This window comes from Hipposideros armiger, unplaced genomic scaffold, assembly GCF_001890085.2.
Source record: "Hipposideros armiger isolate ML-2016 unplaced genomic scaffold, ASM189008v1 scaffold_254, whole genome shotgun sequence".
NCBI classification, from domain to species: Eukaryota; Metazoa; Chordata; class Mammalia; order Chiroptera; family Hipposideridae; genus Hipposideros; species Hipposideros armiger.
In genome coordinates this window covers 2127199-2140850 of record NW_017731604.1, presented here as the reverse complement: position 1 = coordinate 2140850, position 13652 = coordinate 2127199, and the positions used below count along the sequence as shown (strand labels likewise).

The 13652-nt window shown below is 37.6% G+C and overlaps 1 protein-coding gene across 1 annotated transcript in view; it reads right to left on the bottom strand.

The window, feature by feature from the left end:
- The window catches only part of LOC109390085 (vascular endothelial growth factor receptor kdr-like), a 286991-nt gene that overhangs the window by 130029 nt on the left and 143310 nt on the right, over window positions 1–13652 (bottom strand). The window contains exon 12 of the mRNA XM_019656126.1: window positions 5718–5838. Within this exon, the coding sequence (XP_019511671.1) occupies window positions 5718–5838 (121 nt within the window). The remainder of the gene's footprint in view (window positions 1–5717; window positions 5839–13652) is intronic.

Genomic DNA, 13652 nt, shown 5'->3' with positions numbered 1-13652 from the left:
GGAATAGTGGGATCATATCTCAACATAATAAAGGCCATATATGATAAGCCCACAGCAAACATCATACTCAATGAGGAAAGGCTAAAAGCTTTCCCCTTAAAATCAGGAACAAGACAAGGCTGCCCACTTTCACCACTTCTATTCAATATAGTTCTGGAAGTTCTGGCTACAGCAATCAGACAAGAAAATGAAATAAAACGCATCCAGATTGGTAAGGAGGAAGTAAAATTGTCATTATATGCAGACAACATGATAGTATACATAGAGAGGCCCAAAGACTCCACCAAAAAACTATTGGAACTGATCAGTGAATTCAGTAACGTAGCAGAATACAAAATCAATATTCAGAAATCTGTTGTATTTGTATACACCAGGAGTCGGAAATCTTTTGAGACGGAACATACCCAAAGAGCCGCATATGGCTCACGAGTCACAGTTTGCCGACCCCTGGTATACACCAGTGTCAAAATATCAAAAGGAGAAATTAAGAAAACAGTCTCATTTACAGTTGCTTCAAGAACTATAAAATATTTAGGAACAAATTTAACCAAAGAAGTAAAAGACCTGTACTCAGAAAATTGTAAGATATTGAAGAGAGAAATTAAAAAAGATACAAATAAATGGAAACACATACCATGTTCATGGATAGAAAGAATTAATATAGTTAAAATGCCTATACTTTGGTTAAGAGCTTGCTCAAGAGTTTGAGCTCTGAGCAACAGCGGTTCGAGTCTGGCCCGAGCTGAGCAGCCGCTGAGCTGCCAACAGGTAGTAGGATGGCTCAGCTAAAAAACAAAACAAAACAAAAATGCCTATACTGCCTAAGGCAATATACAGATTCAATGCAATTCCTATAAAACTACATAGGGTATTTTTCACAGAAATAGAAAATATAATCCTAAAATTTCTATGGAACCATAAATGGCCCCGAATAGTCACGGAAACCTGAGAAATAAAAACAAAGTTGGTGGTATCATGGTACCTGACATCAAATCATACTAGTCTAGAGTAATCAAAACAGTATGGTACTGGCATAAAAACAGAAACATAGGTCAATGGAACAGAATAGAGAGTCCAGAAATAAATCCATTCATATATGGTCAGTTAATCTATGAAAACGGAAGCAAGAATTTACATTCGGTAAAGATAGTCTATTTAATAAATGGTGCTGGGAAAATTGGACTAACACATGCAAAAAAATAAAACTGGACCACCTCCTTATGCCATATACAAGAACAAATTCAAAATGGATTAAAAACTTAAATGGGCCGGCCAAGTGGCTCAGTTGGTTAAGAGCTCGCTCAGGAGTTTGAGCTCTGAGCAACAGCAGTTCAGGTCCAGCCCGAGCTGAGCAGCTGCTGAGCTGCCAACAGGTAGCAGGATGGCTCAGCTAAAAAAACGAAAACAAAAACAAAAACTTAAATGTAAGACCTGAAACTATAAAACTCCTAGAAGAAAATATAGGGAGTAGATTTGCAGACATTACCCTAAACAATATTTTTACTGATATATCCCCACAGGCAAGGAAAGTAAAAGAAAAAATGAACATATGGGATTACATGAAACTTAAAAGTTTTTTGACAGCAAAGGAAACCATCAATAAAACAAAATGGAAGCCAACTGAATGGGAAAAGATATTTGTCAATGATACGTCTGATAAGGGGTTAATATCCAAAATTTATAAAACACTCATGCAACTCAACACCAAAAAAACAAACAACCCAATTAAAAACTGGGAAGATGATATGAAGAGACATTTCTCTAAAGAGGACATACAGATGGCCAGCAGGCATATGAAAAAATGCTCAACCTCACTAATTGTTAGAGAAATGCAAATGAAAACCACAATGAGATACCACCTCACTCCGGTCAGAATGGCTATCATCAATAAATCAACAAACAACAAGTGCTGGTGAGGCTGTGGAGAAAAGGGAACCCTGCTGCACTGTTGGTGGAACTGCAGATGGAGCAGCCATTATGGAAATCAGTATGGAGGTATCTCAAAAAACTGGAAATGGAACTACCTTATGACCCAGAAATTCCACTCTTAGGTATCTATCAAGAGAAACCCTAGACACTAATTAGAAAATATATATGCCACCCCCATGTTTAATGCAGCACTATTTACAATACCCAAGACTTGGAAACAACCAAAATGCCCATCAGTGGACGACTGGATTAAGAAACCATGGTACATTTATACAATGGAGTATTGCTCAGCTATAAAGAAGAATGAAATCTTACCATTTGCAACAATATGGATGGACCTAGAGAACATTTTGCTAAGTGAAATAAGTCAGTCGGAGAAAGACAAATACCATATGATCTCAATTATGTGTGTAATCTAAAGAACTCAATAAATGAGCAAAGTAAACAGAAATAGTCTCAGAAATATATAGGAAAAACTGATGGTTGCTAGATGGGATGGGGGTAGGGATGAGAGATAAAGGGAAGGAATTATACAACACAAATTGGTAACTACAATAGTGCCACAGGGATATGAAACACAGTTTGGGGAATATAATCAATAACGTAAATATTTTTTAGGGTTTCAGATGGTCACATGTCTTCTTAGGGAGACCACTTCATAAACCATGTAGAGGCTTGACCACTGCACTGTACACCTGAAGCTGAAGTTGAATAATATTGTGTGTCAACTATAATTTTATATCTATATATCCATATCTATATCATCTATATCTATATCTATATCTATATCTATATCTATATCTATATCTATCTATATATATATATATAAAATCATGGGATAGGGAGTACAGTGTGGGGAGTGGAGTCAATGGAGCTGTAATACATATGAATGATATCAAGGATAGGGGTCGGTGGATTAATTGAGGGAGGTTGTCATTTTGTGAGGGATGAAAAGTATAACTATTGCATTGTTTTGTACACCTGAAACTAATAAAAAAATTAAAAGAAGAAATGTAGACTGTTGTGTCCTACTATAGACTTATTAGATCAAAATATGCCTTTTAACAATATGATTCATATGCGCACACACAATAAAGAAACAATAGCAACTAAAAACATAAAAATAAGCAGAGTTAAAAGACCTATACTCTAAAAAACTATAAGACATTAAAGAAAGAAATTGAATAGGATACAAATAAAGGAAAGTATATATCATGTGCATAGATTGAAGCATTAATATCATTAAAATGTCTTTAATATCTAAAGGAATACACAGATTCAATACAATCTCTATTAAAATATCAATGGTAGTCTTCTTACAGCTAGAACAACTAATCCTAAAATGTATATGGAACCACAAAAGACCCTGAATAGCCAATGGAATCTTGAGAAAAAAACAAAGTGTGAGGCATCACATTCCCAACTTTAATCTATACTACAATTGAAAATAATCAAAACAGTATGGTCCTGGCATCAAAACAGATATATAAATCAATGGAATAGAACAGACAACCCCCAAATAAATACTCATTTATATGGTTAATTAATCTATGACATAGAAGGCAAGAATATACAATGGGATACAGACAGTCTCTTCAATAAGTGGTGCCGGGGAAGCTGGACAGATACTTGCAAGAAATTAAATTAGACCACTATCTTATGCCATATATAAAACTAAACTCAAAGTGGATTAAAGACTTAAATGTAAGACCTGAAACCATAAAAGTCTTAGAGGAAAACATGGGCAATAAACTCTTTGACATTGGTCTTAATAGTATCTTTTCAGATACATTTCCTCCAGCAAGGGTAACAAAATAAGTAAAATAAGAAAATGGGACATCAAACTAAACATTTTTGCACAGCAAAAGAAACCATCAACAAAACAAGAACATAGCCTACTGAATGTGGAAATATATTTGCCATTGAAACATCTGATAAAGGATTAAAATCCAAAATATTTTAGGAATGCATACAACTTAATATGAAAAAAATTAAAACAATCCAATTAAAAATTGGGCAGATTATCAGAATAGAAATTTCTCCAAAGTCGACATACAGATGGCCAATGGACATATGAAAAAATGCTCAACAGTGGTAATAATCAGGGAAATGCAAATTAAAACCACAATGAAATATCACCTCACACCTGTCAGAATGGTTTTCATAAAAAAATCAACAAATAACAGGTGCTAGCAAGGATGTGGAAAAAGGGAGCCCTGGTACACTGTGGTTGGGATTGTAAATTGGTACAGCCACTATGGAAAACAGTATGGAGATTTCTTTAAAAAATTAAAAATATAGCTGCCACATGACCCAGCAATTTCACTTCTATGTACTTATCTGAAGAAAACAAAAACACTAATTCAAAAAGATATACACAACCCTACATACATTCAGTGCATTACTTACAATAGCCAAGATATGGAAGCAACTTTGGTATCCATTGATAGATTAATGGATAAAGAAGATGTGATATGTGTGTGTGTGTGTGTGTGTGTGTGTGTGTGTAATAATACTCAGGAATAAAAAAGAATGAAATCTTGCCATTTGCAATAACATGGATGTACCTAGAGGTTATTATTCTAAGTGACATAAATCAGAGAAAAAGAAATACTATAGGATTTCACTTATATGTGAAATCTAGAAAAATTGAATAAATGAAACAAATGAGAAACAGAACCATAGATATAGAGAACAAGCTGATCATTGCCAAAGGAGAGGAGGGTGGAGTGATGTGCAAAAAGAAAAAATATATATTAAGAATTTCAAAGAAAACCAAATTATTCAGTTCTTAGGACATAAGGCTAGGAATCATTCTTGATTTCTCTTTCCCTCACTTCCAACCACATTTAACCTATCAGCAAAACTTGTCACTGATGCCTCCAAAACATATCCAAAGTCCATCTATTTATTTCCACTATGCTGCAATCTTCCTAGTACAAGCCAGTACCCTTCTTGCCTACACCACAGCAATAGACTTCTAACTTATCTGATTCCTCTCTTGCTCCCTTCAAACCAGTTAGAGCTTTCAAACAAGTCACACAGTAAACAGAGTTATCTCATGAAAAGATACTTTGAGCCATGCTTTAAAAAATATCCTTGCAGGGCTGGCCAAGTGGCGCGATGGTTAAGAACTGGCTTGGGACGCCAGAGGGCCCCGGTTCAGATCCCACATATGAGGTCCAGTGCCCTATACAGCTAAGATGCTGAACAACAGCTCAACCTGGAGCTGGGTTGCTGTGAGTCGCCGGCGACGGCAAAGGCTACAGCCCCTGTGACAGTGGGTTTCCATGGGCTACTGTGTGTAGCCAGCAGCCAGCGTGAGCGGCCAGCAGCCGCAGTGAGTGGCTGTCCAGAAGCCGGCGACTGATCTGCCTCACCCGGGAAAAGTGCAATGATGGTGCCAACTTGGGCCAGTAAAGCAACGTCCTCCAAAACTAGACTGAAGAACATAAGGACAGCAACTTGTCTGTTCCCCTTCCCCCATTCCCCAGCACTGTTCCCATCCCCCCAATTCCCCAATACAAAATCTTAAAAAAAAATCCTTGCACAACTTCTCTTTGCACTGAGGATGAAATGATGAAGATTTACTACGTCCTCCAAGGCCCTGCATCATCAAGTCCATGTCTGCCTCTCTGGCTTTAATTCTTGTCACTCTCTCCCTCACCACACTCTTGTCTTTCTCTCTCTTCCTCAAATTTGCCAAACACGAACATGTTATGGCCTCAGGGCCCACTCATATACAGGTTGTGAGGTTGCTTCTATCACAGCAACTCCCAGAAGTCTACCTTTGTCTTTTCTCCACTTGTCACTACCGTTTCCTCAATGGACAGGATCCTGTTGCCTGTAGGGAGATCACTTTTCAGAGTTGCATTGGAAAGCTGGATCCGCTTGCCCCGTTCCATACACCTAGAAAAGAATGAGACCACATTTACAGTCTTGTCAATAGAAAGAGTATGAAGCATGCCAAGTACTGCAGAAAGCACGTCTTCTAGTCTAGGAAGATACGCCATCCAGAAAATTCTGGACAGGAAGTCTCGTCTGATCTAGAGTAAAGTCATTTGAACTCCATCAAGGTTAAATAAAAATAGATTAATGAGTTGGGAAGGTACATATTTTAGAAGAAAAGATAGTCAGAGAAGGCCTCTATGAGGAGGTAATATTTGAACAGTCCTAAAACAAGTCAAATGCAAGCCATAAAGATTTCTGGCGAAGAGAATTACAGGTGGAGGGAAGAGCAAATGCAAAGGTCCTAAGCTAGGAGCATGCCTGACATGTTCCAGGAACAAAGAGGCCTGTGTGACTGGGGGTCAGTGAACATAAGGATCTGTATTATTCTTATTTAGGCCATACCCTTGCTTCATATAGAATACGAAGCCTTATAAGATTCTCATTTACTTGGTATCTCTTTCTGAATGAACTCTCTTACTCTGAACATTAAACAAAGAGGAGAGGCTCATGAGGGTAGTTCTGGGAAGCTATTGGCCAACCAACATATGCAAAAAGGAAGATCACTAAAGCAAATGGTAAGGTACTACACTCGTACTCAGCAGAACTGCAATTCAACCCAAGCACTACAAGCTTGTGTGGCTTCTGATCACTCGCTTCCCTTTTCTGAGGCTCAACTTCCCAAACTGTTAAATGGAGCTAATACTAGCCATGTTGTGGACTTCTTTGGAGATTCTAATAAGCTCTTGAAATGAGCCTACTCCAAATTGAGGTGTTCCATAAGTATAAAATACACACAAGATTTCATAATTTTATATGAAAAAAGAGTTTAAATATATCAATAATATATTGATGGCTTATGAAATGACAATATTTTGAATATATTAGTTTAAATATATTATCAAAATAAATTTTACTGTTTTTACTTTGTATAATGTGGCTATTAGAAAATTATATTTCTGTTGCATAACTGTTTGAATGGCTGGCTCCTTATCTTTTAAGTCTGAGATTAGATATTTTTTTCCTCATAAAGTCTTTCTTTGCCAAAATATGTCTTTTTTATCCAAAGTAGGTCCTGCCCCAATCATAATCCCTTTTTGTTCTTCATGCACAATCAAGATTTTATATTTTTATTTTTCAATTAAAGTTGACATTCAATATTATTTTATATTAGTTTCAGGTGAACAGCATACAGGCTAGACATCCACATAACTTATGAAGTGATTCCCCCCAATCAGTCCAGCACCCACCTGGCATTGTATATAGTTATTACAATATTATTGACTATATTCCTTATTCTGTACTTTACATCCCCATGGCTGGGGTTTTTTGTTTGTTTGTTTGTTTGTTTGTTTTTAAATTGGGGAATTGGAGGAGAGGAACAGTATTGGGGAACTGGGGAGGTGGGCCAGCCAAGTTGTTCTTCAATCTTAGTTCTGAGGGCGCCAGTCACCATCTGGCTGCCCATTGGCAGCTCGTGGCCTCTAAGTTCAAGGTGCTGTGTTACAAATCTTAGTTGCAGGTGGGCATAGCCACCATCCCATGCAGGAGTCGAACCGGCAGCCTTGTTGTTAAGAGCATATGTTCCATCCACTGAGCCATCCAGGTGGCAGCTCAGCTCAAGGTGCCGAGTTCAGTCTTAGCTGCAGGTGGGCATAGCCCACCATCGAACAGGCAGTCTTGTTATTAGGAGCATGTGCTCTCACCAGCTGAGCCATCCTGTCACCTATTGGTAACTCAACGACAGCTCAGCTCGGGCTCAGCGTCACTGGCCCATGTGAGAATCTAACTGGCGGCCTTGTTGCTCAGAGCTTGCGCTCTTAAGCTAACTCTTAATCAACTGAGCCACTCGGCTGACCCCTCCATGGCTGTTTTGTAACTACTGATTTGTACTTCTTAAACCCTTCACAAGTTTCACCCAGTCCCCCAACTCCCCTCTAATCTGGTAACCATCACTTTGTTCTCTGTATCTATGGGTCTATTTGTTTTGTTTGTTCGTTTATGTTGTTCTTTAGATTCCACATATAAGTGAAATCATATGGTATTTGTCTTGCTCGGTATGACTTATTTCACTTAGTATAATACCCTCTAGGTCCATCCATGTTGTCACAGATGGTGAGGTTCCATTCTTTTTTGTGGCTGAGTAATATTCCATTGTACATAGGTACATCTTCTTTATCCAGTTGTCTATAAAGAACTCATAAAAAATACACAAAAAACCCCAAACAATCCAATTAAAAAACGGGCAGAGAACCTGAATAGACATTTCTCCAAACAGGACATACACATGGCCAATAGACATAAAAAGATGTTCAACATCACTAATCATCAGAGAAATGCAAGTTGAAATCACAATGAGATATCACCTCACCTGTCAAAATGGTGATCATCAATAAACCCACAAACAACAAGTGCTGGTGAGGATGTGGAGAAAAGGGAACCCTTGTTCACTGTTGGTGGGACTGCAAATTTGTGCAGCAACTATGAAAAACAATTTTAAATTTTCTCAAGAAAATAAAAATAGAACTACCTTACAACCCAGAAATTCAAATTCTGGGTATTTACCTGATGTACAATCAAGATTTGAATCTCTAAACAAGGTCATGATGTGGCTAATATTAGCTCCATTCAATTTTTATATAAATAGGATAGGGACTAGCATGGCTTCTAGAAGATAGTATGTACTCAATAACTGTTTACCTAATGAAAACTTTGTTAGGAGAGGCACTTGGAAAAGGCATTTTCCTAAGAAAAATATTCACACTCCACCCTCCTCTTTTCTTTCAAGTAGAAAATTGGTATAAAAATACAACTGGCTTTACTGCAGCTCACCTGAGTAAGAACAATGGGGGTAACTTGGGAATTACAGCATGTCAAAGTAAGGAAAGGAGGCGGGCAGAACCAAAGTAAGCAAGTTGATAGGCCACTATTATTCTCCCCCAAGAACCCTTTCTTTGTGCCTACTGAGAAAAGATAAGGATGTTTCCCAAGGACCTATTTGTAAGCAGAAAGCAATTGAGTGGAGCTGGCTTATGAGAGCTGGTTGGAAAGTACCTGTGGGACACAAACTGACAGCCCCTTCTATTTGAAGATCTAGGTCTTGGTCTGATAACTGTATTCCCTACATTTTCCTGTGAATCAAGGCCACATCATCGAACTCTGTTCCTTCCAAATGAAATTTCCTAGACTCTCCCCATTCAGAGCTCAACTATCCCCTAGTGATACTCCCTCAATTCATTACCATGTGCTTAGAACTCCACCTTGAGCACAGTGCAGCAATGAGTTATAAGATGAACTTCCCTGGTCAGCTAATATGTCAGCCTTCAAACAACAGTGGGAATCTGGGTGAACTGTTCCTTATACCCTTTTGGAGTTACGGCAAAGAAGGGAATTTGTTGTGTGTGGCAAGTCTGGAGGGGGGTTTTATGGTAGGAGATGGGTGAGCATTGATGAAGTATTCTTTTAAAAAAACTGCTGTAGTTTTTTCTCATGCTGAAGTTTGAGGGCAACCTTACATCTCACAGATCCTCAGATACGTCTATTTGTAGCACCATATGGTTTGAATGACAAATATTCACCAGGCAACATCTAATATTGAACTTTCACTATTTTTTTAAATTAAAATTTGTTGGGGTGACAATTGTTAGGAAAGCTACATTGGCTTCAGGTGTACAATTCTGTAATACATCATCTATACATCACATTGTGTGTTCACCACCCAGAGACAGTTCTCTTTCCATCACCATATGTTTGATCCCTTTTATCCTTGTCTACCATCCTCTCCTCCTTACCCTCTGGTAACCACTAAACTATTGTATCTACGATTTTGTTTCTCCATTTGTTTGTCTTGTTCTTTTGCTGTTTTCAGTTTCATATACCACACATCAGTGAAGTCGTATGGTTCTCGACTTTTTCTGTCTGACTTATTTCCCTTAGCATAATAATCTCAAGATCCATCTATATTGTCACAAATGGCACTATTTCATCTTTTCTTATGGCAGAATAGTATTCCATTGTGTATATATACCACAACTTCTTTATCCAACCATCTATTGAAGGATACTTTGGTTGTTTTCATGTCATGGCCACCGTAAATAAAGCTGAAATGAACATCGGAGCACATATATCTTTTTTTTTAAGCTAAGCCATCCTGCCACCTGTTGGCAGCTCAGTGGCAACTCAGCTCGGGCTGGGCATCGAACCGCTGTTGCTCAGAGCTCAAACTCTTGAGCGAGCTCTTAACCAACTGAGCCACTCGGCCAGCCCCGGAGCACATATATCTTTACAGATAAATGTTTTCAGATTTTTTGGGTAGCTAACCAGGAGAGGGGCTGCTGGGTCATATGTTAATTCTATTCTTAATTTTTTGAGAAAGCTCCACACTGCCTTCCATAGCAGCTGCACAATCTGCATTCCCACCAACAGTGTATGAGGGTTCCTTTTTCTCCACAGCCTCTCCAACACTTGTTATTATTTGTCTTGTTGATGATAGCCATTCTAACTGGTGCGAGGTGATATCTTAGTGTGGTTTTTATTTGCATTTCTCTGATGATTAGTGATGCTGAGCATTTTTTCATATGTCTGTTGGCCATTTGTATGCTCTCTTTGGAGAAATGTCTATTCAGGTCCTCTTCCCATTTTTTAATTGGATTGTTTGTTTTTTTGTTGTTGAGTTGTATGAGTTCCTTATACATTTTGGATATTAGCCCCTTATTGGAGGCGTTATCTGCAAATATCCTCTCCCATTCTGTTGGTTGCCTCATTATTTTGTCAACGGTTTCTTTTACTATGTAGAAACTTTTTAGTTTGATATAGTCCCATTCATTTATTTTAACTCTTACTTCCCCTGCCTTTGAAGGCAAATTCATAAAATATTTTTTGAACCCAAGGTCCATAAGTTTAGTAACTATTTTTTCTTCTATGCAGTTTATTATTTCAGTTCTTATGTTTAGGTCTTTGATCCACTTTGAGTTAATTTTGGTACATGGTGAAAGAGAGCAGTCTAGTTTCATTCTTTTGCACGTGGCTTTCCAATTCTCCCAGCACAATTTATTGAAGATGCTGTCTTTTCTCCATTGTATGTTTTTTACTTCTTTGTCGAAAATTATCTGTCCATATTTATATGAGTTTATTTCCGGGTTCTCAGTTCTATTCCATTAGTCTGTGTGTCTGTTTTTCTGCCAGTATTATACTGTTCTGATTATAGTTGCTCTGTAGTATAAGCTGAAGTCAGGGAGTGTGATACCTCCAGCATTATTCTTGTTTCTTAAGATTACTTTGTCTATTCAGGGTCTTTTTTGGTTCCATACAAATCTGATGATTTTTTGTTCTATTTCTTTAAAAATGCCCTTAGGATTTTGATGGAGATTGCATTAAACTTGTATATTGCTTTGGGTAATATGGCCATTTTAACTATGTTGATTCTTCCAATCCGTGAACACGGAATTTTGTTTCCATTTCTTTGTGTCTTCTTGAATTTCTTTTTAAAATGTCTTATTGTTTTCAGTGTAGTCTTTCACATCCTTGTTTAAGTTTATTCCTAGGTATTTAATTCTTTCTGTTGCAATTTCAAAAGGAATTGTTTTTTTTTATTTCTTTTTCTGAGATTTCATTGTAAGTATATAGGAATGCAATGGACTTTTGCATGTTGATTTTGTAGCCAGCAACTTTACTGTATTCATTTATTGTTTCTCATAGCTTTTTGGTGGAGTCTTTAGGGTTTTCTATATATAGCATCATGTCATCTACAAACAGTGACAATTTAAGTTCTTCATTCCCAATTTGGATGCCTTTTATTTCTTTCTCTTTCCTGACTGCTCTGGCTAGGACTTCCAGCACTATGTTGAAAGCAGAGGTGATAGGGTCAGCCCTGTTGTGTTCCTTTATGTAGAACAAAGGGCTTCAGTTTTTCACCATTAATTATGATATTAGCTGAGGGATTGTCATATATGGCCTATTATGTTATATTAAGATATTTTCCTTCTATACCCATTTTATTAAGTGTTTTAGTCATAAATGAATGTTGTATCTTGTCAAACAGTTTTTCAGCATCTATTGATATAATCATATGATTTTTGCCGTTTTTTCATTTATGTGGTGTATCACATTGATAGATTTGCAGATGTTGAACCATCCTTGTGCCCCTGGGATGAACCCCACTTGGTCATGATGTATAACATTTTTAATGCACTGTTGCATTCGATTTGCTAGAATTTTGTTTAGGACTTTTGCCTCTGTATTCATTAGAGACATTGGTCTGTAATTTTCTTTTTTTGTGTTATCCTTACCAGGTTTTGGTATCAGGATAATGTTGGCTTCATCAAATGAGTTAGGGAGCATTGTCTCTTCTTCCGTTTTATGGAAGAGTTTGAGTAGGACAGATATTAGATCCTATTTGAATGGTTGGTAGAATTCACTAGTGAAGCCATCTGGTCCCAGACTTTTGCTTTTGGAAAGGTTTCAGATGAGAGATTCCATTTCCTTACTGTTCATCAGTGTATTTAGATTTTCCAATTCTTTGTGATTCAGCCTAGGAAGGCTATATGTTTCTAAGAACATGTCTATTTCTTCTAGGTTATTGAATTTTGTGTCATATAGCCCTTCGTTGTATTCTTGGATGGTCCTTTGTATTTCTGTGGCATTCACGGTAACATCCCCTCTTTCATTTGATTTTGTTTCTGTCTTTTATCTTTTTATCTTAGTGAGTCTAGCAAAGAGTTTGTCAATTTTATTAATCTTTTCAAAGAACCAGCTCTTTGTTGTATTAGTTTTTTCTATGGCTTTTGTTCTCTATTTCATTAAGTTCTGCTCTGATTTTTATTATTTCCTTCCTTCTGCTGACTTTGGGTTTCATTTTTTCTTTTTCTAGTTTTTCAAGGTGTAACATGAGATTATTTATCTGGGATTTTTCTTCCTTTTTTTTAAATTAAAATTTATTGGGGTTGAGATAGGCCTGCAATGATATAAATTTCCCTCTTAAAACTGCTTTCGCTGCATCCCAAAAATTTTGGTAGGATGTATTTTCATTCTCATTTGTTTCTATGTATATTTTGATCTCTCCTCTTATTTCTTCTTCGACCCAGTCGTTCTTTAAAAGTATGTTGTTTAATCTCCACATATTGGTGATTTTTTCTACTTTCTTTTTGCAGTTAATATCCAATTTCAAAGCCTTGTGATCAGAGAGTATGCTTAGTATGATTTCAATCTTATTAAATTTGCTGAGGCAAGTTTTATGTCCCAATATATGGTCTATCCTTGAGAAACTTCCATGTACACTGGAAAAGAATGTATAGTCTGATGTTCTATGATGAAGTGCTCTATAAATGTCAATTATGTCCATTTCATCTAATGTTATTTAGGGCTGATATTTCTTTTTGTTTTTTGGGGGTTTTTAAAAGATTTTTATTGGGGAATTGGGGGGATGGGAACAGCGCTGGGGAATTGGGGGAAGGGGACCAGACAAATTGCTGTCTTTTTGTTCTTCAGTCTAATTGTGGAGGATGTTGCTTCACTGGCCCAAGTTGGCACCATCATTGCGCTCTTCCCAGGTAAGGCAGATCAGTCGCCGGCTTCTGGATGGCGGCTCATGGTGGCTTGAGGGCCACTCACGCTGGCTGCTGGCTACACACGGTAGCCCATGGCAGCCCACTGCAGCAGGGGCTGCAGCCTATGCTGTCGCCAGCAACTCATGGCAGCCCAGCTCCAGGTTGAGCTGTTGTTCAGCATCTTAGCTGTGGAGGGCAGTGTCACTGGCCCTCATATGTGGGATCCGAACT